Below are 26,721 nucleotides of genomic sequence, written 5' to 3'. Positions count from 1 at the left end.
GCCTCAACCCATTTGGAATAGAAGCAGCAGTAGGAAAGAGAGGGCTGTATTTCCTTATATTCAATATTCATCCATAAATATCTTTCCATATAATTAGGATTTCATTCCTTTGTTTTTTTGGGATAAAGACTAAAGAGGATTTCTTTCTCCATAAGGTGGTACAAAGGAATACAGATTTCATTCCTAAAAAATTTTATAGCATTATCTGTACATGCTGAAAAAGAGGACAAGGTTGGGGTTAAGGGGAAAGGAGGGGACATAAACGTCATTTACCCCAACTCGAGAAGCGCGCGAAACACTCCCAACGGCGAGCCGCGGCTACGTACACTAAACACTTGAAACCCAAAAAATGGAGAAAAAAACCAAGGCGAAAATAAACAAGAGAGGCATTCGATAAGAGAGAAAAAAGGAGAGAAAGAAAGGGAAAAAAAAACTGCAAATAAGGAAAGGAAAAAAGAGTGGGGGGCCTCGTGATTCCGCTTTTTGTTTTTAACCTCTTTTTTACTCTCTCTCTCTCTCTCTCTTTTCTCTTACTTATATCAAAGCAAAGATTTCTTTCTTTCTCCCTTTCTCCCTATATTTCTTGTGCAGAGAGCCTCCTCCTCCTCCTCTCTCCCGCACTCTCTTTTTTCCCTCACCAACAAATCAAATCTTCTTCTTCTTCTTCTTATAAATACCCACTTTCTCTGTTTTTTTTTTTAAGGGTGTGTTTATGTGTTTGTGAGGGCGAGAAATCAGAAACATTAGAGCAAGAAACAAAGGGAGTGAGAGAGTCGAGAGAAAGGGGAGGCTTTGCCGTTTTGTTTTGGTTCCCTGGTGTTGTTTCTTTCTTCTTTGCTTACATGGTATAGAGAGAGATAAAAATAAGATAAGTAGATAGAGAGATAGATAGAAGATAGATAGATTGCGTAAAAACAATAGACAATGTCGGCTTACAGAGACAAAGATCCTCGTATCCATGGCATCCAATCCAAGATTCGTGTAGTCCCCGATTTTCCCAAGCCAGGTTCCTCTCTTTCTTCCCTCGTTTTCTATTCCTTCTCAGCTTTCAAAATAAAATAGCTTATCGGTCTCTTGGTTCTGTTATAAACTCTGTTTCTGTTTGTGGTTTACTCTCTATGGTTGCTATAAAAATGTGAATAAATGGATAAAAGGTTTGAAATCCTGTTTTTTCCATTGCTTGGAATCATATAAACAAACATAATTAACGAAAAGTTTATTTATCTTGATATGACTTTTCTATCCAATTCAAACTTGGAATTTCTCATTTTGAAAGGAAGCTGCATGATTTATCTAAACGAGTTCGGTGTTATGTTCGTTTGTTTATGTAAGATTGTAAATTTGGTTTTGTTAATGGTGAAAATGGCAGGTATCATGTTTCAAGACATAACTACTCTGTTACTGGATCCTAAAGCATTCAAGGACACAGTGGATTTGTTCGTCGAGAGATACAAAGGGAAGAACATTTCAGTTGTTGCAGGTAAAAAGAAAGTGAAGGAAGATAAGGATCCTAATGAAAGCATTTTTATTTTGTTAATATTATGGTTCTTGATGTGCTAAAGATTTTATCCAAAGCTTTTTAAGAACCTTTTTATCACTCTTTGATTAGCATCAAGGAGGGTGGGGTCCATGCTTACGGGAAAGTAGGTTCTGTGGAAACAGGAGTAAAAAGGATATGCCCCTTCAAGTTGCATAAGTTTCTGGTTGTCTTTTGGAATGCTCTTTTAGGGATTATGGAATGGAAGTGACTCTGTTTTTTTTTTTTTTTTTGGGGTTTTAGATTTCATTTCACGTTTGACTATCACCCTTTGCTAGTGGGTTGTGCCATTGATTGCTCACTCTCTCTTTCTCTCTCTCTTGAACTTCTTTTCTTTTCCCCTTTGAGCGGCTCTCATTTGCCCTCTCTCTCTCTCTCTCTCTTCTCTCTCACACACACACACACACACACATTGTTGTCGTGGGCATGTGCTTGGATCTGATTTGGCTTGATGGTGGTTGGTGATGGATGCCCACCTTACTTGAGGTGGACCCGGATGATGTAAATTGTCATTGGAGCTTCTTTTTGCGTTCCCCCCTCCCTCCCCCTTGTTTTGATTAATTTTTAAGCTAGTATAGAACCATAATGTGGATATGTGTTCTCTTACTGTTGGATGATTTAACGCCATTTTTTGGCGATGCATTTGTTGTTTTTCTTACCTATAATCAATCCCGGAGATTGGCCGCCTAAGTTAAGTAATGAAGTAATTGGAATAGTCTTTCTCCATTTTCCCCTTAATTAGTTATCGCCATTTTCTGATTTAGTTGCATGAAGTTTATGTAATTGATGAATGAGATGCAGGAGTTTGATGAATATCAGAACTCCACTATGGTAGCTGAAGCAAATTCTAGTTCCATAGCATTTATATCTAAACTGATTGTTTTGATTGATTAGTGGCTACATTGATAAATTAAATGATAATGTTCTGTGGTTTTTCTCATGCCTTGTGGCAAAACTCCAAAAACACCAACTGTTTCTCCGACAAACATGTAGGAAGTTAACAAGGTTTTGATGATCTCATCATTGATAGGGGCCTTGGTAATTTTTTTTCTTATTTTAAATGAAAATAATTTTTTAAGTATTTAATACTCATGTGCTCTGTCTTATTGTAGGTGCATTAGAATTTGTCTTTTTGTGTGCTAATGTGGACTTCAGCTGTCTTCTTGTGTTTGTGGAACCTTTATAGATGTTTGGTGTCAGGAGATAAGGATAATATCTTATCACCATTCTGGTTAATATTAGCCAGTTGGTTAGGCCAAATTCCCTGTGTTTTTATTTTTTGTCAAACAAGAATGAGGGAGTATTTTGTACTTGGTTGCCTTGGAATTCAAACCCCTTTCCCATTTGACTCAATATGGTGTCATTTTAAATATGATTTGGATTCAATGTCTGAAAAAATTTGCAATAAACTGTTATTGAACTAATATAATTCTTATTTTCACGATAAAAATTTGATCAAGCATCAATTATTTTCTGTTAGAGAGCCTTTCTTTGCTGATCCTGTTTATGCTTCTTATTGCTATCAATTGGTTCCATTTTACACTACTTGAGCTATAAGGTCATGTCATGTGAAGTAGTTCATCCTAGACTTAAATGGATGGCCAATATGTTTCTTGTGTCATTGAGATTTTTTTTTCTTGGAGTGTCAGGGTAGCGCTGTTTATAATTATTCTCTTAGCAGATGTAGACATCAGGAGTATTTTTCTACTGCTTTGATATCATCTCTAGTCTTTTGCTACTGGATTGTCTTTGTTATGTGCATTTACTTTTCCTTTCCCCCTTCTTGTATACTGTGTTGTATCTTGGATCTATAGACGATAATAAGAAAGCTTGTGTTTTGAAAAATGATCTTTTATATCTCAGGTATAGAAGCTCGGGGTTTCATTTTTGGTCCTCCCATCGCATTGGAAATTGGAGCAAAGTTTGTTCCTTTGAGAAAACCAAAGAAGTTGCCTGGTAATATTCATCATTCAGCAGTATTTTGCTAGTGTGCAGTTATACAAGAAACTTTATAATTCTATAAATATCTGTTATGGAACAGAGACTTAGTGCTGCTTGATCCACTATTTGTTTTATTGTTATAATAGAGAACATAGTTCATACTCTGTGATAAACATGCACTGCACTGGATATTTGATGGACTAAAAATGCTGAAGTTAGGTGCATGTTTCTTGGAGTTGCCACTAATATGGTGACATAATCTATTGTCTGTTATTCTGTGGTTTTATAGCCTTGTTGATTTCCTGTTCTGTTGTACATTTATAGTTTTCTGATTACGTCATGTGTAATGTCCTATCAGGTGAGGACATTTGAAAGCACATTGAGTAGTATATTTCTTTATGTTCATATCTTTTAGATCTATGCTTGCTTAACATGTAAAATCTAGAGTTTGTTATGACTAACTTGGATGTTTGTTTTTATAAATTTTGCAACGGTGTCAGGTAAAGTTATTTCAGAAGAGTACGTACTGGAATATGGAAGGGATTGTCTTCAGATGCATGTTGGAGCCGTTGAACCTGGCGAGCGAGCTTTGGTTGTTGATGATTTGATAGCAACTGGAGGCACTCTCTGTGCTGCTATGAACTTACTGGGTAATCTTATTTACTCTTAAGACAAACAGGAAGTTTATTAGCTATTTAAAAGCTGAATATAGTTTGCAATAACTAAATGGGGATCATTTTACAAGAAAGACTGCCTAATGAATCATCTGAATCTACGGCATGTTTTTAGTGCTACTGTTTAGGCAAGATGCACATCACATGCAATCTCAGTTTGGTAGGCTGATGACTTTAGTAATTAAGAGAGGTGTCTTGGCCAGAAGAAACTTGCAGGTTAGGTGACATTTGGTGCAAGTCTTGTGTTGTATGTGATTAAGATGATCGTAGCTGTTAGAATCAAGATTATATGCTCATAAGCATGAGCAGTATGGTAGGTATGTGTATTTATATACTTATATGCACCACATTCACTTGTTTGGTAGAGCTATTTATCTTACTTATATCTGCCAGATTCTGTTGGCAAATTAAACTAATTTTCATGTCCATGGTAAGTAACATGATATATGATCTATGATCCATCGTATGGGTATTGACTCTATTTTTTTACATTCTTTTTTGACATTGGTTATTTTTTTCTTGAAGATGGCATTTGTCTCTTCCTGATTAATTATTATTCACCATAAATGTATCTTTTCAGAACGTGTTGGAGCAGAAGTAGTTGAATGTGCTTGTGTTATTGAGTTACCAGATTTAAAGGTGTGTGATTTATTGTCCATCTTGGCTATTTCCTGCATTCCTGTGCATATGTTTGCTCGCATGAACACATATAGTGCACACACAAAAGCACACAAGTGCAAAGAATCTGTGAAACATGCATACATTTGACGGTTGATGGAAGATTAGAAATAGGAGGAATTTCCCAGGGCAGAATAGCTGATTTTGAATGTTTGATTGCCTTTCATAAATTTCTGTTATTTGCTTCTAGGGCTTGTACATGACTTTACAATATTCTAATAATTCTCTGAAGTGATGGTCCAGATGACTTAATGAGCCCATGAATGTGAAAATATTAACATTTTTACTGTTAGAAGGCATGGAATCCCTGAACCTTAGTCGTAGAAGAGTTGAATAACTGCTTAAATCATGGTTTATATTTTTGGATCCTGTCTTTTATTCAGACTTGTTAATTACTTTCATTATTATTTCAAAGAATCTGCTTTGCAATTGTCATGTTATCCTCCAGCATTTTGTTTAGATAATCCATTAATTTAAATAGCAGAAAAAAGAACAAACTGGTCCTAACTATAGTAGAAATCACTTATAACTGTTTGTGTCAGTCGTTATATTGCATGTGATGAGAAGTCAGTCTGCCAAGGAGCCAAATGTGAAAACGATGTTATATGTAAGACTATAGTTATAGAGATATTGTGTAACTGCAGAGCTTCTTGATTGACATGAATCATACATCGGGCAAATAAATTTATCTTTGGTGGATATTTCTATACTTATGTCTCTTTGGTTTTGGGGCTCAATTGACGAATCTTTTTAATTATACATATTTAAATTTGGTGAATTTTGTAGGGTCGTGAGCGCTTGAATGGAAAGCCATTATATGTACTTGTGGAATCCCATTGATCCTTGCTGATGATACAGTCTGCTTGAAATGGTGCTAGGATAATGAGAAGTACATTAGAGCGCCATGGATAGCTACTTTTCATTCGGAATCTACTTTTGTTTTTACCTGAACTCTCTTCATCATTAGTGAATTTAGATAAACCTTGGTGATTGAACCTTTGTTTTAACTAGCAGCACAGAATCAATGAATTCATGCAATGGGCTGGATTTGAGAAATGCTTGTAGGACTTTTCTCATTTTTTTTTATTTAAGAAATGAATTTATATAAAGCCATTCTGTCTTCCTGTGAATATATTGTTTATCATGATAGATGCTCGAGTGATTTCAACCTTGATCTTGTTGCTGACTCTGTCCTCGTCACAATTTATCATTGCTCCAAATTACCACTCTACTAGGCGCGGTGGATCAAATTTATCATTCATCTTGGTAAGTTGAATCCATCATCTTAAGTAGAATGGTTAATTTGAACTGTGTCCCATTATAACAAGTGGTGAAGGAAGGCTTGTTTTGAGTAGGATCAATTATAGTGGAGAGTCAGACTTACAAGAATATTGTGGAGGCCCCAGTTTTGTCTTAAGGAATTATTACCTAGTATTTTCCCTTCTCTTATCAGTTTGGCTTCAAACCTTTTGTTGTTGGTTTTAGCTCCTGTTTGCCTGTAGGTAGCTGATAGATTTGATTGAAATTGAACCTTGCCTTTATTAGGAGGGTTGCCTTGTGTTGACCTGCTTTGTTGTCTGGACACCAAAACCATCGGTGGAAGGCAAAAAAAGGGCCTTTGATAGAACCCATTCTATGAACAAAGCTGCCCCATGTCGGCCCTGAAACCCCCCACCACTCTCACGACAATCGCTCTTTTGGCGGATCCGCTGAAATCTATCAGAGAACTGGGTGGTACAAAAACAAACGCAGTGAACGATACCCTGCATTGGATGCCAAACATGCTTCTAAGATTCTACTACTGAATGTTCGAAATACCACTGGCACAAAGAGAGGGAGCGATAACTAATTCCTAGTTCCAAGTAGCATTATAAGTGATTGCTGTGGTTAAGTCATTGTGGAGACAGACAATCCGCTTTCATATACCACTGTGTTTTTTTAATTACTCGATTGCATTATGAGACAAGAATCTCAGAAATGATGTCTCTCTTATCTGTTTACTCTCTCCAGTCTAAGAATCGCCAGATACTTAAAGCTTGTGCAGAAAATGAGGGTCTAAAAACTATTGAATTCTTAAAAATACTTAGAAATGTTGGTTGCGTCTTTCCTTAATTTAGCAGACAGATGGCAAAAATTAGGATTAGAGGACACATGGTTCTTAAGTGCCCATCAAAGATGTGACGGTACACCACCTATCAGCCTTTCGTTTTTCTCCCAAGGGAAGTAAATAATAAAGAACAAAGTAGGTGAGAATTGCAGTCTGTTATTGTTAGTTCCATTTCCGATAATAATGCCAGCATTGAATGTCCCATTCCATGTTGAAAAGTTTCATTCAGGGTCATCTCCAATATTTCGCTTTTCTCGCCGTAATCGGCTGCCAAACTGGGTGACTATTCAACCTGGCGATATCCATGGTAGACTTTGATTGCTCTGCCAAAATATTAGTAAGAGATCTTTGCTGGACTTGTTTAATCATTCTCTGAGTATGATACTGCTGGGTTTCAGAATGAGACAAAAAGATAAAACCACTACAGATTTAACAACAAAATCCAGGAAAATTCAAGATTATGGCAAAAATACAAACAAAAGGTAAGGTTTGATTATCATTCCACTTTACTCATTAACAAGCAACTTTGAATATGGAACTATAACCCTGAAAAGCCCGTGCAATCTTTTTCCCTTCTTTTTTCTTGGCAAAATCATTAATAAACGATCCACTTTTGCCCATCAAATCGTAGATCTTCATCAATTCTTGGGTCCTAATCATCATCATTATAAGTTTTTTGGGTCCCCCGAAACATTAGTACTAGTATTATGCTTCTCAATCTGAAATCCTGTAATTATACTCCACTGACCATGACAAATTTCAAGACTCTTGGTGACCTCCTGTTGGCCTAGCAATGGCCTTGAACCAACCTGAAAATTCTATTCCAAACCTCCACAACTACCGTGATTGTCACCTAATTGACATCAAATCAAATCCGTTGATTAGTCAATTTTCTTCGTCCTTAAGGTCAACAAATTTGAAAATGGCACCAAATGACAAAAATGGTCTAAAGAGCACTCTAATTCAAAATCCAACTACAGGATAAAAGAGGGAACGCCAAACGGTAAATTGGGTTAATTAATGAATTAACAACAGTTAAGCCCAGAAGAAGAGCAAAGGGTTAAGTAACGTGAACAATTAGCATTTATCAACCCAATTTTTTTTTACTAATAATCACATAAAAAAACCCAGAAAAAAATTGAACCCCAAAAAGAAAGGAAAAAAATTGTGTTGATAAATGCAACAAAAGGAGATGCACCCTCATAAAAAAATATTGGAAAAAAACATATATAAAGGAAAACCAAAAAAAGGAGTTTTTTTTCCCACTATTTTTACAATTTGTAGATAATAAGAAAGCAAGGCAACACCGCACGTGGATCAAACACGAGCAACTCGCCGTTTTCACCACTCACTGAGTCGTAGCCAACTCGCCCATCCAGCAATGACTCGTAGCCGAACCCTACCCTCTTCGAGACTCGACCCGCTATAACCCGGCAAACCAACATCGCCCTCCTCCCCCTCCCACCCCCAGCGCTCTCGTGGGCCCCGCCGCTCCCGGAATACGTGCAAATCGCCGCACCTTTCCCTCCGGAAAATAGCCACGTATCGTTCATCCCGCAGTTCCCTGAAGTGGGACCCAAACAATGGAAGCGCATGACCTCGTTCCCGTCTGCGATGCACCTCGCATTTTCCTCGTCAGCAGAAGCCGGACCACCCGACCCCGACCGAGTCTTGACCGTCTCTCGATACTCCTCAAACCGGGTCACTGTCCTCGGCCCGTTTTGAACTTTAAAAATCATCTCGATCCGACCCGTGAAAGCCTTAGGACTCCAACTCGTATGAAAAATAATCTCCACGACGTTCCTCGAAGGGTGACCCTCGGGCAGCTCCGTCAGTGAGGGCAGGACAGGGTCAGGGTTCCGAACGGGACGGGCAGGGAGAGAACTACTCCGACGAGGTCGAGGGGGAGGATTATTCAAATCAGGTTCGGATTTGCTGCTAGACTTCGGAAGTAGTTTCGGGTTGGATTTCTTGGGCTTGTTCTTGATCGTTTCGATGACGTCTTTGATGCTTTGAGAACTTCGTCTGCAACTGGAACTGGGTATCAAATGCTTCGGGTTCGGGTGGTAAACATCATCAAATGCTCTCGATTTGCATTGCAAAGATTTAACCCACCGGCTTGCCATACTCAGATCCTTCCCTTTTTTCAGCCAAGAATCTAAAAACTATCGCTCTCTTTCTTCTCTGCCTAGAACTTTGTTTTCAGTTTGATTTTGTTGGGAGCTTTCATTTTTGGTTTTTCTTTTTTCTAGAGTTTGGGGTGAGAGGAAAAGAATGGAAAGGAAGGGACGTGGCGGGATATTAAATGAGGAGTTGTGTCGTGGAGGGTGTATTTGAGAATGACGAAAATGACCTTATGAAACTACAGAGACCAAGCTTATTGCCCACGTGGATTCTGTCTTTGGAAGCGTTTGCATTTGGTGGAAAAACAAAGATTCATTAATGAGGAAAGCAAAGTGACAATACAATATTTTGCGTTTCCTTTTTTTTTTTTTCCCTTTTTATTTCTTTTAGATAAGGTGGGAATTATGTGTGATTAGGTCTAGGATTTCATGGAAAAGATTTTACTATAGCATGGGTAACATTTTTTTTTCACTGAAAAACTGTTTTTTCTTTTTGGTTTTAAATTGAGGAGGGTAATACTTTTAAGAGTAATTAAAATGGTTGATTTAGCAGTTTGAGAATATTCAATGCAGGTGTGCCTTCTTTAACCATGACAACCACTGAAAATTCCCATCACTTTCTCAATATAAAGGGAAAAAAAAGAAAGAAACCTGCTTTCACATTTTGATTATTACTGGTACTATACCTTTATTCTTTTTGATGGATAAAGATAAAGGTAGCAAGTGAAATTTCCATACTGGTAAGTTAAACAATGCAAAAATAATTCACTTGCTATACCTCAATCTTTATCCATCATAAAGGGAGTACAGAATGAAAAGCATGCATCACTATGTCTATAGATTTCCAATGGCTACTGAATGAAAAGTTTCCAGAAATAGAAGGATTAAATGTAAGGGTTTTTCTTTTGTCAAAAGCAATTTTTGTTGAGAGGGATGCTATAAGTGAAGGAGGATTCCCTTACTTTTCAACCAGTTAAATTAGAGTTCGTAAACTGTACAAGATAATGTATTACTTCCCCTTGTGTTTTCTTCCATAAATGTTGCCATGGCTTTCACTCTCCACAGTTAAGATTCAAGATCCATTTGGTGTTCCTGTCAAGTTCCAGTTTCCAAAAAACCAGAGACACGATTAATCTACATTGATTCTCATGTTGGAAATAAATTCACTCATTACTTACTTATATACTTGAGTTGGGCAACCAGTTCAGTACTTAACAATCAAAGATGGTCAAGTCATTTTCTATCCAAGGCCTGTGCTTCCTGCCATTTTCAACTTTCGAAATCGAAATCTTCTTGACTTAACTTTGATCCTTCAAATCGAAGAAAACAATTAACTTTTTGTACAGTGTTCTTGGTGAGCTTGAGGTTTTCAATGGAACTGAAAGCCAGTCGACCTAATTGGCTTTCACTTCTGTTCTCTGGGTGTAAATTTTAGTCAGTGTTTTAGCCCAATAGAATATTAGGTGAAAGAAAATCTCTGTCCCACTGTACATGACTTCCAACCCACTGGTTTTCTACCATTTTTTATGACAATAATATAATTTCTTACCCTTAATGAAGCTGTATTGTTTTAATTAGTTATCCTACATTAAACCAATTTTTTTCCCGTAATAGTTGTTGGAAATTGGAAATCATAATTTGAAGTGGTAAGGTGTTATACCAGTCATGCTATTGAGTATTGCCTCAGCCACCACCAAGTTTTTTTTAGTATTTGGAATGCTATTTCCTCGTAGTTTTTTTAAAGCAAAAAGAATGATTAAGTGGAAGCTGAGTAGGGTCTTTCATCTCCATCATACCCTTTAATTTATAGTATATATGAATTCTTCCAGCATTATTATATTTTAGCAATTTTTCCCATGATATCCCACTGTGCCAATTGTCAATTGGTTACACCCAATAATTAGGGCATTTCAGGAATTACATACCAAACTTTGAATTACTTCCTTAATTCCATGATACTATTTAAAAGGAATTTTGGGATGGAGGGATCATGGGCTGGAATCTTTTTATAGGAGTCTGAACTCTGAAGATAAAAAAAAAAAAAACAGATAGGAATAGAAAAAGAATAGAAGAAATGAAGAATAGAAAGAGAATGGAAGCTGGCATGCAGATAAAGCATCTTAAAAAGCACTGAAATTTAAACTTACAAAACGACAACCTTTTTCCCCTTTCACCACATTTTTTCTTGGTAGTGAGTCTCTCTCTAAGTCACAAAGTTTGGTGCTGTCCTTGGGATAATGGCTCGTAGTTATGAAGGGAGGGGACAGCATTGAGATTTGAATATTAGTTTAATCCTTAACTGTTATTGGTTTAAAAAAAAAAACAGTAAACATCATAGAGATTTCATGATTGATGTGGATATACTCAATTATGGAACAATAGCAAGAGAAGTTTGAACGTATTTTGGGGTAATTAGGTTGATTAATTAAAGTGATTATTAGGTTAATAAAAAGGAGTGCATGGTAAGCTTGGAGGGTTGGGACTTAGGGCTGTGGGTGGAGTTTTGCCAGCCTTTGCCTCCACGCCTGAAAGAATCTATTTCAGCTCCGGGAACTGCGTTAGATCTTGGCGTGCTTCATTTCAAACACTCCTCTTATGTTTTTTATTTTTGCTTCATTATGCCCTTTTAAACCTATATATTTCCCTTCCGTCTCTCTCTCTCTCTCTCTCTCTCAATGCTTGCTTCTCGCCCCCAATATGCTTATATAGCTTGGGCATCCTTTCCTTGTCACGCTCGACCAACACTTCAAAAGGCAACAAAAGAACAAGTTCTGTGGGGTGAGGGGGCTTAAGAGCTTAAAGCTAATGGTCATCATAATAAAAAAAAATACCTGTCTTAGTTGAAAAGGGTTGTTCAAATGAGACCAGAAACCTGAAATTGAGTGGGGCTGGAATGACACAGTTTGACCCGCTTCGAGCTATGGAATCCATCAATGCGTTCTAAGGACAAAGAATTCAAGTGCCATTAATGCATGTATTTCCCCAACCTTTACCCAATAAATGCTTCTTCTCTTCTTTTTTGTTTATCTTAATTCTTACTCACGCCTTCATATCCTTACATCGTTTGACACGCCATCGATATGTAAACTTACCCTTCACAATCACTCTTTAGCCTTTGGAGGACTCATTTGTCTATTGATTTCCCCGATCTATCGAGTTTGGAAATCAATGAATTAGAAAGTGGGGTCAAAACCCATGCTACACCTCAGACTTGACGTTAAAAATTGCTACTACTATCATGGATAACCTAATTTATGTGGCAAATATTTAATTAATTACAGACCAAAAAAAGGTGTTAAAAAAGGAGTAATTAGCTGGTTAATATTTAATATTATGATGCATATTATAAAGTACATAAAAAAAAAGGAAAAAGTCATATCATATGACTCCATTGTAAGGATTCAATTCAGTCAATGTACAGCTTGCCTTCAATGGAGACCTACTCTCCGTAAACATCGTATTCCTGGCACCAGTCTGGATTGCAAGCATCAGGATTTGTGTTTTCGGATGATTGGGATTTGGGAAGAAGAAGGAAACATTTCATTCCCAAGCTTTCACCAGCAATTATCAACTGGACTAGACATAAACATGCAGAATGAAGAGCTTTTGGGTTTCATTTAGGTGGCTGAAAGACGAATGTTGCAAGGTTTGAGCCATAGGTTGTTCGATACAAAAAAACTTGTGGGGAACAAATGATGACTAAGGAGGCAAAAAAACTAGCATGCATTCAATTGGGAGAAAAGGTAAAATTTTCAGACCAATCAAACAAAGTCGGGTTTTTTGACAGTGAAGAAGGAAACAAGGATGGGACAATGACCGAACCTTTTGATCAAATCATGTGACATATCGTGGGGATAGAATGGTGAAGATCGTTTGTCTTTGGTGTCGAACAAAATCGTTAATCTTTGTTGGTCCCATGCATGCATATGGTCCTTGTTCTTGACATTTACTACTCGCATGTGCTCCTACGCACCTATAAGTTGGATTCCTCCATCATATTCCCCTTATATACGTTGTCTACAAGATTACCATTTTTGTACTCAATTCTCTTGGTTTGATCTATCAAATTTATCCTTCCGCATTGCTTTCACTATCATTTTCTCATAGCAAGTACAAAGGATTCTAATACAATATTCTCATCAATTTGCTTCTTAATAATTTAGAATTCAATAAAACACATTGGTCATGAATTTGGCAGCAAAAATTCCATTCACTGTGTAATCTTGGGCCCTTCAGTTCTTGTCTCTTGTCACGACCGTATACTGGACAGATGCCACATTTGCAGGGACGAGCTCGTGTTTCAAAACCGCATGATCCTCTCTCAAAGGCCAGCTAGTGAACAATGATTGACTGCAACAAATTCAACGATCATGCCCTGTTAATCTGTCCATCATTCAATTCATTTTCAGTCAAAATATTCGGAAAGTTTTTTTTTTGAAAGAAAAATATTCAGAACGTTAATATGTTAATGTATTTTGTTTAATTTATTTTATATATTTAAATCAAAATAATTTAATTTTTAATTTTAAAAATTACTCTAATTTAGTTTTTTTAATAATATTTAATTTTATCATTAAAAAGTATGACATTAATGCTAATACAGTATTGACTTAGCAGATTTACTGATGTGAAAGTGTCATGTCACTCTAATATGTTAATGTGACATTATCACATTAAAGAGATTACTTTGAAGAAAACTGAATAATATAAAAATTAAATTGAATAAAAATTTAACTGGTGTAGCAATGTCATATCATTTTGATGTGCTAGCGTGTCACTATCACATAGCACGACATTTTGATATGACATTACCACATCAGAAAAATTAAATTAAAAAAATATATGATATAAAGATTAAATTAAATAAAAAATTAAAATACGAGAATTAAATTGAATAAAATTTAAAAATTAAACTAAATAAAAAAAGTATTCTTTAAATTTAAGAGAAAAAATATATTTAGTTCACTATGCAGATTATTAAATGTCTTTTCTTATTGATATCATTTCAATAATACATATATTGGACTAAAAATAAAACTAAATGTAAAAAGAAAAAAAACTTATAACACAAAAGTATCTTTGCAATGGTTACTATCTAAGAAAAAAAAATGCAGGAGATTGCACCCAAAAATGCACAAAGAAGTAAAGTTGGAATTGATTTGTCATAGAATGGATCTCTTTATGCTATGGTATGAATCAGCAAGTGGCTGGAGCAGCTGAAAATGGAACTTGGTTTCCACAACGCAAATTATTAAATTGGACTGCAAATTATTCCAATTGTCGGCTACTCAAAAGCTATTTGTTGACAATATTTCCCGTGACTGCGACTCTAAAGGAGGCCTCCATACTAAGGCACAAATGGACCTTCTGTCATTTAGCCGTCGGCTCATTGCAATTTAATCACTATGGCCCTCTGCACCAAGCAATATGGTCTCCTCTTCATGTTTATTATAGAATAGGGAAGAGAACAGCTTATAGGGCGGCCCTTACCTCCCCTTTAACACAACAATAAGGTCTCGCTTCACATTTTCATTTTTCCTATCCCTATCCCTATAGTTATCACTTTCTCTTCTTTAGTTTAGAAAATAGTAAAGTGAAGTTTGCACTCTCTAAAGTGTGATTAATAGATATTTTAATCTATTGATTAAGAAACTAGTGTAATAAGAGATTCCAAACCAATAAACAATAATTAATCATAGGTTTTACTTTTTTTTGGTTAGTCTCAAATTCTCTAGAAAATATATCCCTATCCTTCAATCACTATTGAAACATATTAATAGTAAGAACACCGATATTGTTTATCCAAAATTAATAAGTTAATATCTGGCTCTATTTAATTTTATTTTTAATCCAATATATGTATTATTGAAATGATATCAACAAGAAAAGACATTTGATAATGTGAAAAGTGAGCTAAATATATGTTCTTTTTCTCTTAAATTTCAAAAAAAATATTTTTTTATTCAATTTAGTTTTCATATTCTAAATTTTTAATTTAATTTAGTCCATATATCATACATTTTTTTTCAATTTAATCCCTATGACGTGACATTGTTACATAACATGTCATAGTGATGTGGCAATGCCATGTCAATTAAATTTTTATTCAATTTAATTTCTGTATCATATATATATTTTTTTCAATTTAGCCCTTTTGACACGACAGTGCTACATCAGTATGTTAGTGTTACGTCAGCATGTTAGAGTGATGTGGCACTACCACGCTAGCAAATTTGTCACGTCAACACTGACGTTATCTTATTTAATGGTCAAATTGCATATCGTTAGGAGAAAAGACTTAACTGAAGTAATTTACAAAATCAAGAGACTAAATTACTTCGATTTTGAGTACAGACACTAAATTAAACAAAATATATAAATATAAAGACTTCCTGAATATTTTGACCCATAAAAAAAGTTTGATATATTCAAAATTCTCTAATTGTAAAGCCTTTCTCTCTTAAACAAATGTACTCCAATAACAATGGCTGGTTGATAGCTCCTTCGGAGCAAATGCATAATGATAAAAGTGATATGATGTTGAATTGATAAGGTCAACTTAAATCACTTCCAAGGCAAGAGAAGAAAAAAGTTAGGAATTCATTAATATTCTTTGTATGATTAGTGATCACTTTGTCCCCCCTAAATGTCGAACGTTTCTCATAATTATTATTTTCCTAAAACCTATCGTTTCCTAATACTTTTAGAATTAGGGTCTAATTGCGACTTCATGGTGATATATAAATTTATAATGAATGTGCCCTTTAAACCCTCTTAACAAAAGGCTTTAGCTATCAAAAGAGGAGGGCGTCGGTGTATATGGTGGTTTCTGCTCAGTAGGAAACTCGAATATTACCCAAAGATGGAGGCTGAGGAAATAAATAAAACTGAAGAGCAGAAAACCTACCGTCTTTGTCGTCTCCCCGAGGATGTTCTGGAAATTATATTGAGGTATTTATCAGTCCTTGATTACATCAAATCCGTGCTGTTTCCAAGTGTTGCCGTCTAGCCTTCTCCAGTTGTGCTTCTTCTATTATATTACAACAACATCTAGAAAGAGAGCTTTCATGGATTGTGGCCTTGAAGATAGAGCCCGGTATTCCACACAGCAGGCTTGCTGAGGAACATGTGTTCTAGGCTTGCTTACAAGGCCGACACGCCAAAGCCATGCGGAACACGAATCCTGTTGTCCAAGTACGGATGGCTGCTTCTTTTGGGTTCTGATAAAGGCAATAATTCTTCTTCCTCTTCATCACTTTATTTCTTCAACTCTCCAATGCCAAAATTGTGCTTCCCTTCATGGACGTAACCAAATTACGTAGCCCTCTATTTGACATATCTGCTCTACCTAAATCCCCAGATTGCATGGTATTCATCGCATATTGTGTCAAATGTATTCTTGTTATGATTGATCTGTGCAGAAAAAGGAGAATCTAATTAGACTAGTTATGGAGGTGGGTGTGAGGGGCCGATTATTAATGCAGTCTTTGCTAAGGGAATATGGTATTACTTGCATTCCAATGGACGACTTAGCATTCGATGCTGTTCATCACAACTACATCCATCTTGCTAAAGTACAATGCCTTGATTTTAACTTTTACACTTTCTCTAGACTCGTTTCATATGCTGTCAAGCGTGGAGAACAATTCTTCTTCGCATTCATGCTTGTTTTGAGTGTTATGAAATTGCATTCTTCTCCTCATGCATTGGTGGCGACAACAATAGATTGCTTAAATCGTGGCCCCGACCGTAAAACCTGGCTCAATTACGAGGATCCAGAATATTTGTTCCTCACAGATGCTGAGAAGGCTATTGAACGTGAAAGAGAAGTGATATCTGATGATTTTTTTAATCCGGATGCAGGGTGTCTAGTTTATCGATCGTTCTGCTGTCACTTTTAAGTGTAGGTGGCATCAATTTATAAGCGATCGCATGGTGCACTATGATTTGGAGGAAATAATCTGTCATGTAATAAATGAGTGCTCCACATTTTTGATGGGGTTTGAGCTTGTTTGGGTTGAAGCCTCTCCTAACTTGAGTTGGACTTGAGTGCTCTGAAACAAATGGAAAGAAGAAAATGGAATGCAAAGGGAAAGCACCCAGTGAGCACAGATAGATTGGCTGGCATAGAAAGTGTCAAGCCAGCAATTCTGTGAGCACCTTTCGTGTTTTTATGAATTTATGTTTGTATCCTATTTGAAACGGAGTAATAGCTTTTGGTTAACACTTTGTGACAAATTATGCATGCACTAAAAGCAATAAATTTGAGTTAGAAAGCTGGACATCTCCTTCCAAGTTGGACAATTTCAAGAATGAATTTTTTAAATTTCATCGACAAAGTCAGATTTTTTTTTTTGTTGGCCACAACAGTGAGCTAGACAGAATGCTATATTTTTACTAGGTTGCACCTGGGATGAAACTTTGCTATTGCAACATATATCTCTGGAACATCCCATGACCGCATGACGACCTTAACTACTCTACACATATTACAAGTTGCTATCAGTAAAACATATAAACTTTCCTTTGCTATCAGTAAAACATATTAACTTTCCTGCACAGTTGACATAAGGGAGTATACAGTGAAACAACCCAGAACCTATATGCTGGTGAGCAACAAAAAATACCTACCAGCCCCCAAATGCTTGCTGACACTGCTGCTCCTACACAATATACAGAAAGACCATCACACAATGAAGTATTAAACAAAAAACTGAACCTGTAAACAACATTATACTGAATCAAAATCCATCACCTCTTCGCTGCTGCTGCTGTTTTGATCAACTACCATCAGCATGTCACTTACTCTTGATACCCCATCTTTAGCCTAATTTTGATAAGCAACAAAACTAAGTCTGTCAGAAACATGCATTGGGCGTCAACTAATCCCTAGACTTGAAGACTGAAAAAAAAAACCAAATAAAATCCTAAGGATTTGGAGCCCCCAGTCAAGGTAGCAAAAATAACAGTCATAAAATTTCATCGAAGTATTTTCCGCACGAAAATGAGGTTACCAGTGTGAAGATGGAGTAAATATGTACAACAACTATGTCCCCATTAGAATTTATATTTGCTACACTGTCAGCTCATTAAAATGTGTCATCTCATTAATGTAATAAAATAAAAAACTTTTAAGAACTTAACATTAAATATTAAAAATTTATAATAATTAATTAAATAAAAAATAAAATATTTTTACTTTTCAATCTCTCTCAGCCGTTATTTTCTTGTTCTCCATTTTTCTATTTCTCTCTAACTCCATGATCTTCTTTTTCTCTTCTTCTTCCATTAAAATTAAGTTTTGTAAAATTCTATAATTTCAAGTGCAATTTTTAAATTCTTTTCTTATTCTTTAGAGATTAAAGAAACAAGATTTAAATAAATCTTATTAAGATAATTTTATTTAGTCAACAATTTTGCTTCTAAATAACATATTAAACCCAAAATTGTTCTTTTTCCGCAAGCATTAAGTTTTTTTTCCTTAGAATGCTCTCATAAAAAGTTCTTTTGAGGCGTTACTTTACCATTTTACTAAAACTCAAAATGCTAATAAATTTAAGCTTGAGATGTTAAACTAAATCACATGTTTTCTGGTATTTAAACCAAAATCATTATTCATATGATATGCTATATAGACATTTTAATTTTTAACTAAACCCCAAGTTTTCAACATTTTAAATGAAGATCTGTCATATTTGATGGGATGTTACTAACCATTTCACAAGGGTTTCAAAATTAACTATTTGAGTGAAAGTGAATTTGCCTTTCTCGTTATTTGAGTGAAAGTGAATTTCTGTTTGCAATACCACGAGAAAGGAAGGTAGGATATGACTTCTAAAAAAGAACAATTTTTGGCTCAATCCTGTTAATTAAAAGCAAAATTGTTAACTTCATAAAATTTTGCTTATAAGATTTATATATTTAATTCTTGTTTTCTCATTTTTTAAAAATATGTTTTCTCAATCTCTCTTAAGGTTTAAAAAAATATAAGAAAAGAATCTAAAAATTGCTTTTGAAATTGTAAAATTTTGCAAGACTTAATTTTAATGGAAGAAAAGGAGAAGAAGATGATGGAGTTGGAGAGAAATAAAAGATGAGGACAAGAAAAAGAACAACTAAGAGAGATAGAAAAGTGAAAATATTTTTTTATTTAATTAATTATTATAAATTTTTTAATATTTAATTTTTAATCTTTAAAGATTTTTTATTTTACCTTATTAATGAAGTGTTACATTTCATTAAGTTAACCGTGTATAAAAACTATGCATTGTCAGTGCATCAAATATTAAACCTATCTTTTAAGTGTGTCTTTGTATAGGCAAGAGTGATGTTGTAAATAATGCTTTAGTCGTATGCTTGAATGAATGTGAAGTCAAGTTTTACAGATACAAGTGTCATGCTTACAAAAACAGGATTAGGATTAAAATAGCATTAACAAAGGCATAATAAATTGTTTTGGGACTAAATAATTCATATATACAATACTTTGACCACTCTTTTTATTTTATAGGAATTCTTTTTTATATGGATTTATATTTGATACATTAACATTGTATAATTTCTATGCATTATCAAGGTATAATATGGTGCCACCTTAGGAAGAAATAAATTTAATACTTTTAAGGGATTTAAAAAATAAATATTACTATTTAAAAAAATAAAAATATCCAACTCCCTGTCACCCAATCTCCTCTTATTCTTCTCTTGCTCTTCTTCTCCTATTCTTCCTACCTTAACAATAATAAGTCTAAAATCCTAAATTTTTAATTTTGATTCTTGAAAATAATACTTATTTCACTCTTCTTCTTAATTTAATTCTTAATATTTATTTCACTCTTTTTTTTTTAAATTACTTCCAAAAAATGAAAAGGGATTTGATATTTTTATCTTGATTTGTTTATCTTTGACTTGCCTTGAAGTATATATGTTGAATGAAATAAATAAATATATGGAGGACAATTGGAAAAGGTAAAAATAAAAACAACTGACAACCCTAAAAAACTATAATAGTCTTTTAGAAAGATATAAAATCAATAAACCATACAATTTTCATATGAGTGTTTACATTTGAATCCAAAAGAAATAGATCAATCACTACATACAAATCCTAACCAATTTGGATTTGGTAATGCCACGATTGATTGTTGTGGTACAAAAATGTTGGAGGTATCATACCTGTGCAACCAATTCATTTGATAAGTTAAAGACAGTTGGAGGGAGGTAAAAAATTGTTTATCTTTTTTTTTTTTGAATTTTTAAGGAAAATTAATAATATTTATTTTTGAATCCCTCAAAATGATAAATTTATTTTTTAATGAGATGACATCATTTGATGTCCTGACAATGTACCAAATATAAACCCTTATTATATCATATATCTCATTCCAGAAGATTTATATTAAAACTTTCGATAAGAAATTTCACATAATTTTAATCGTTGAGTAATTCTTTTAGAGATGTCTATATTATTTTGTCCTAGCTAATGGGCTAATGAAAGCCGTCCGTTTAAAGTTTAAATCCTCTCATCCATCCTATATATCTAATTGGTAAAGGGCAATGGGCCCATCATACAATGGAGATGAGTTAAACTCTTAAGTGGCCCAAAAGACCAAAAGCACACTAGTGGGGCCATTGTAGCCCACTTCAGTTTCCTTAGTGGTCTTGTCCTCATGTCTAAAAAAGAAATACGAAAAAGGCCCAGCATTACTTAACCGTTGTACTCAGATTTACTCACTCAACTTTCTTATCCAATCAGAAGTAATCATGTCAAACATTCTCTTTAACTGTAAACTGTCGTTTCTCGTTTGTAAGTTGACCCCAAAGACCCCAACTGCCAAACCCCTTACCCGCCTTCGCCACCGCCGCCGCCGCCACCGTCAATGGGCTCACCGAAAACAACCACCCAACCACCCCAACCATTCCTCGGCCCGCTCATAACACTAGACACCACCGTCTCCCACTTCCTCCACACACTCTTTAAACCAATCCTCCCAACTTTCCTCCTCCTCCTCCTCGAATACTCCGCCGATTTCCGCTTTTCTTTCCCAGTTTCCCTCTCCCTCTTTCTCGCTTCTCCTTCCCTTTCCTCTCGATCAATCCCTTTCATCCTTGGCCTCCTTCTCGACCTCGCTGTAATCGGCCTCATCAAGCTAATCTTCCGCCGTACCCGTCCTCCTTACAACCCCAACATGTCCCCCGTTGTTCACGCCGACAACTTCTCTTTCCCAAGTGGCCACGCTTCACGTGTTCTTTTTTCAGCTACTCTCTTCCACCTTATTCTCCAAAACGACGACGGATTTGTTTCGGATTTCATTAAACAGTGGACTAAATTGGAAGCCGATTTTGTTCTATTAGGTGTCTGGGTTTGGGCTATAATGACAGCCACTTCAAGGGTTTTGCTTGGAAGGCATTTCCTTTTTGACGTTTTGGCTGGGGTGATTATTGGGGTGCTTGAAGGGATTGTTGCGTTCTTGGTTTTTTGGTTTTAGGAAGCATTCTCAAAGGTAAGCAGTTGAGCATTGTTGCAAAATCTGTACTTATTTCTTATACGAGGAATTTTTTTGCTTTGTAATATTTGATGTGAAATTTATAGATAATTCAGTTTCAAACAATGTATTTTACATAATCAAATTGTGGGTTGCCTTCAAAATTTTGTTTTGATGTACAATTTAGAAGCTTGAGAAAATGTTTGTGCAATAATTTTTGTGTTGCTGGCATTAAGCATCGGGTTGGGTGAATGGCTACATTGGCCGGTCAGCTTGATCAATGAGTTTTAGCATGTCTTGTTAGCATCTTTTCTTACCAATATCACGTTTTTAAGGTATTTTAGTTATTGATTGGACGGGGAAGCTAATTCTATTTATGAACAGAAACTTGTTGTTAATTGGATGAAGTTTGGTTGCCAAATTCTGTAAGTAATCAAGCTATCCATAATCCTGTGTTTTATTGAGGTTAGAGAATTGTAGTTTCAATGGTCCTTTAAAATTACTGACCATCTTTTCATAGAAAAGCTTTTGTATGAACCTTTAGAAATCAAGATTCAAGTTGTAAACGTTTATGCTGTCTATATCATTTGCCACATGATGGGTTTGGTTGTAAGGATTAAAATTGGTTTGTACTACTAGTATTTACTCCAATACCTGCGGTTAGCATGGAAAATATATCTTATATGGTAATTTGTACTTTTCTTGGTAACTTGGGATTTAGTTAAACATGATTAGCTGTCTCTAAGATCATTTCATAATTGCAAAGGATATATGAATCCTGGATGACCATAATTTCAGCAATGAAGTGGAAGATCTCTCCATTTTTGAGTTGTTGACAATTGTATTAACTGATTACTTGACTTTCCTCATTTCTTTCATTTAATGAAGTCATGACAGATGCCTACTTTAAGGTTTTTCTTTATCTATTTAATTTGGAAACTCTCATTTATGAATCATTGTCATCAGAAGATTTGTCCCCAGAGAGTTTAATGATAGATATATGAGGCTAGGAGTGTCAAATGAAATTAACAGTCATTTTTCCTAGCCATCCTTAAGTTTTCCTTTTCTTTCAATAAGTTTAATCCCATTTGTGTGATCCTAGGTGACTGGTGGATACCAGACTTGTTTGACATATATAACAATTGGCTCTGGTTATTTCGCTGATGAATATTTGCTAGAATTGTTCCTTTGGATCTTACTGGACTAACAGGCAATGACAATCATCCATGGTTGATTAAGAACAATTTTTCTTATGTTTTTCTCGAACTACTTTCTGATAATCTTATTTCAGCTCATCCATGCAAATAGACTAAGTAAAGTTACTCATGGGCCTGAGAAACTTGGTAAAGGTTTTCTTTTTCAAGAGAATGTGATGTCACTGCCTTGCAAAGAATCACTTATATCTAGGGCTACCAATTGGGCCTATGCAAATGCAGGCCAATGTCAATTTTAAGGGCAAACTAAAAAAGGTTCTATCTCAAGTTCAATTAAGCCACATATTTCTATCCCTCTGTTGCTCAGCCCATCTTTTCAAGCACTAGGCTTTGCTCTTGCTAGCCCATACTTTGAGTATTGGAGAGTCAACCCTCTTTTGATCTCCTGATGTCAGATGCCTTCAGCATAGTTCTTTGGTTCAGAAGTGACAAAGTGATGGAGATTACTCTATTGTTTTGCAACATATTCCTTTAATTAGTGTGCCTGCGTATTGTTCAATTTTTGTGGCATTTCCATTTGCATAGGCAGAATCACATTTCTCTGATGTGGTTTCTCTGATGCCATTTGTTTGTCAACTCTTGTTTATAGATCAGCTGAAGGAATTACTACAAAGTTTTGTTAATAAATCATTGGATCATTCAATAATGCTCTCTCTTCTATAGTATGATGTGTCTGATAAATATGTTTATAATATGCAGGCTTAGTATAAACAGCAAGGATGGTGGCTTACTGTCTCTGTCTTTCTAAGCTTTTGTCCTATTGTTTTTAGTTAACTTTTCCTTCAGACATGAGAAACCTCTCATATTATGATGCTCAGACACTACTAATTGAAAAAATGTTAGAATTCACAAGATGAGTCACGATTTTAGAAATTACTTTAGATGAAAGTTAGGTATTTTGGAGTGTGAGTTCTAAGAGATACTTCTCTCCGAGCCGTTGGATTTTTATTTTTTGTTCTTTGTTTTTGAGGGGGGGTTTTGAGTTTTCACATACTCAAAAGAATCTGATACATCTTACATGCATCATGATCTCTGGACAGTGATGCCTAGAAAATGTTGGCGTGATTGGTGCCCTTATCATCAAAGAAACTGAATAGTTAAATGTTAGCTTTTGCTGTTTTCATATTCTTAACATAAGATGGACTAACTGCTTTTGGGCACTGAGTGGTTGTTTTAATTTGTACTATGCATTTTTATGTTGAAATTATCTAGGACTGTGGTTTACCTTCCAAATGGTAGTACATGTATTCTACTTCTGAATAGAGGATACTTGAGTCCAAATGGAAAAAGCTTCCTCTTCTTATTCCAATCAAATGTAGGATTCTGATTGAACCAACCAGAGTTTTTACAAGTACATGTTTCATTCTGCTGTTTGGTGCATTTTATTGCTTTGCCATGGTGTTGATGTGAAAATAATGTGGTACATTTGATGAATCTCCTGCTGGTTGCCCACTTTTTAGTAGATGGGCTTGGTCATCCATTTTAACTTTGTTCCATTTGCTGTATATATTTTGGGAAGAAATGTTTCGACAGATCCCAAGAGAAGTAGAGAACTGTCTCTTGCAGATATTGAGAAATGTCCGGAAGGCCTCTTCCACTTGTGTTTCCAAGGTCTGTAATTTGTTATGGAGATAAATTTTATCACATGATTGATTGGCCGAAAAAGATAGAACGAGGAATAAAATAGGAAAGTTGAAAAAGTAGTGAATGATTTGGTCAATCAAGGAATAGGTTTGTTGCACATGGTACAAGTTTACTATTGTTTCTTCATGCTTCATTGATTTCCCTTGCTTTTCTACTGGCTTTATCGATTACCATATCTCCTTTGATGCTTCCATTTTGAAAAGTTGCTCCCCGGGAACTTAGAGAAGAGAAATAGAATTCTAAAGTGGTTAGCTCAATAATTCATCAAAGATCTGCTTTGCTTGTCAATAATCTTATCTTATAGGGTGGTGTGCTGTTGGTTGACTGGCTGACTGATTGTAACATCATAGGCTTCCTGGATTAATGCTGACTTTGGTTGTGCAAGTTGTTAGTTGCATCATTGCTGTTGTACCTAGATGAATGTATTATAACTGACCTAGATAGAAACAGGTTTAATGCCTCTTTTTGATTTGTATAGTTGATGTGGGGCAGACAGATGATTGATTGAGGCTCAAAGTAAGCAATGGATTGGTATACCATAACGTGACTCTTATCATTATTGTTTCCGTGTCCATTTCTAGTTGTTGTAGCTGGAAAAGCTAAGCATGTTCGGAATATGCTTTACTGTGCAATGAAATTGCAATCACATTGTTCTTTTATGCAGAATACTAGATGGTCTCTGTCCTTAATATGCTGCAATTTTACTTTATAGCCTCAAATCCGCTTCATCAGGGGGCCCTACCATGGAAATTAAGCTCGTTGATTTCATGGGGCTGTGTTGTTACAACTGTCTGTACTCTGTATTATAGGCTTGAATTGGTGGCCGGTTTGCAGATGTGTTGTGGACCGGAGGTGGAAGGTTGCTGTTGGTTGATAGTCTGGCTTTTCTTTGTTTTAAAGCTATCGTTATTGGAGCTTGTCGAGTTGCGGGACATCTGCATATGTGCTTTTCCCTTAGCTTCTTCCTTTAAAAGCCGTCTTTTGTGGAGAACTAGCTGAAGCCTTTTTGGACCAAGCAGAGAACCTCAATCATTTGTAGGCGAGTAAGTAGAGCATGTGTCTATGCTGGATTGGGCGGTTGATAGATATTGAATGACAACAAATTGTAAAAGGGGAGTTAGGTCTAGTTCACTCAACTCCCCGACTGCTTGAGCTTATCCCATTCGTAATTGATATTGACAAATTGAAACTACTTTGGGCTTCTTGCATTAATTTTAATAATAATCTACGTTTGTTTGTTTTTTCTGGTTTTAAAATGTTGAATGGCTAACACAAATTCCTCCATCTATAGATTTCCTTGAAAGATAACCACATGGTCCACACTTGTTTAAGGCAAACATCTGATCCTGTACAATGTACCCAAAATGAAGCAAGTGGTCTCGGTCATCTGATGTTTCATCTGCTGAATTTGGAGATGCCCCAGAATCTGAGAGGTTCTGAAAATGTTAAGACCAGTCAAGGCCTGATGATTGTGACCCAACATTGGACAAGGTCTGAGCTCAGAAGATTGATGCTGAGCTCATCGTCATACCCTTCTCTAGCAGCTTGTGAGTGCAGCTCTAGAAAAGGTGGTTGGATGGAACACATGTGATGGCTTAACTTGTTTTGTACCCAAATATTATCTTTGGGAAGCCATGGCATTGACCATATACCCACTTTAAAATCTGAGTTTGGACACACTCCCATGAGCTCAGATTTGGGTATTTCTGTTTTCCCCTTTTCTCGAGGATTAGGACCACTGAGCCAAGTTGGATTTTGGAGATCTGAGTATGAGGAGAGGTGTGGACTTGCATGTCTGTTGGATTTTACTCTGGCTACTCAATTCTTCATCATCACCATCACTGCTACCAACAGATGACCTGGGAAGATAGATTCAGAAGCAGAGGGGTAAACACACACCCAGAAAAGAAAAGAAAAAGACTGACACCGTTGGGGAGAAAAAAAAACATTGGAAAGAAGTTTGCAGAGATGAAGGCAGTGCATCATTTGGGAGCCCTGTCCTCTTACCCCACTAGTCATCATGAAGTTAGCACTAACTTTTCGCCCCTTTGCGTTATTCATACAGTTGGGTCTAAGTTAATTTTCGAGAACCAGCCAGGAGCAACTTTTCTCACCATTTTGATTTAGCAAAATTACTGTCCGTTTCCAACTCTAGAAACAAGCTACAGACAGACACAAACTGTTCTTTTACATTTTTCAGAGGAAAAACTCGCTAGCTTTTTCTTCCTTCTGTTCCCCTGTAAGCAACTCCCAAGTATGATCTTGCTAAACAAATACAATTAACCACACTGGTACTTGTTCGATCTGGTAGTTGCTCT

General features: G+C 35.7%; 3 protein-coding genes across 7 annotated transcripts; 2 read left to right on the top strand and 1 right to left on the bottom strand.

Moving 5' to 3' along the window:
- LOC18606301 (adenine phosphoribosyltransferase 4) lies at positions 531-5,960 on the top strand. The gene is made up of 6 exons (XM_007039840.2): positions 531-1,006; positions 1,370-1,480; positions 3,401-3,493; positions 3,979-4,128; positions 4,733-4,791; positions 5,617-5,960. The coding sequence occupies exons 1-6, from the start codon at positions 925-927 to the stop codon at positions 5,668-5,670; spliced, it is 549 nt and encodes a 182-aa protein (XP_007039902.1). The 5' UTR covers positions 531-924; the 3' UTR covers positions 5,671-5,960.
- Positions 7,998-9,277, bottom strand: LOC18606300. Its single transcript, XM_007039839.2, has one exon. The coding sequence runs from the start codon at positions 9,061-9,063 to the stop codon at positions 8,209-8,211; it is 855 nt and encodes a 284-aa protein (XP_007039901.2). The 5' UTR covers positions 9,064-9,277; the 3' UTR covers positions 7,998-8,208.
- LOC18606298 (probable lipid phosphate phosphatase beta) lies at positions 20,803-25,595 on the top strand. Of its 5 annotated transcripts, none has more exons than XM_018116694.1 (2): positions 20,803-21,563; positions 25,238-25,595. In XM_018116694.1, exon 1 carries the CDS (start codon positions 20,940-20,942, stop codon positions 21,546-21,548), a length of 609 nt encoding a protein of 202 aa, XP_017972183.1. In that variant the 5' UTR covers positions 20,803-20,939; the 3' UTR covers positions 21,549-21,563; positions 25,238-25,595. The 5 variants fall into 5 exon arrangements, with proteins under 5 accessions (XP_017972183.1, XP_007039899.2, XP_007039898.2 ...); XM_007039837.2 differs by having other exon boundaries at positions 25,213-25,595; XM_007039836.2 differs by having other exon boundaries at positions 25,116-25,595.

This window comes from Theobroma cacao, chromosome 3 (assembly GCF_000208745.1).
Source record: "Theobroma cacao cultivar B97-61/B2 chromosome 3, Criollo_cocoa_genome_V2, whole genome shotgun sequence".
Lineage (NCBI taxonomy): Eukaryota > Viridiplantae > Streptophyta > Magnoliopsida > Malvales > Malvaceae > Theobroma > Theobroma cacao.
The sequence above is the reverse complement of the archived record's forward strand: the minus strand, read 5'-3'. Positions and strand labels throughout refer to the sequence as shown.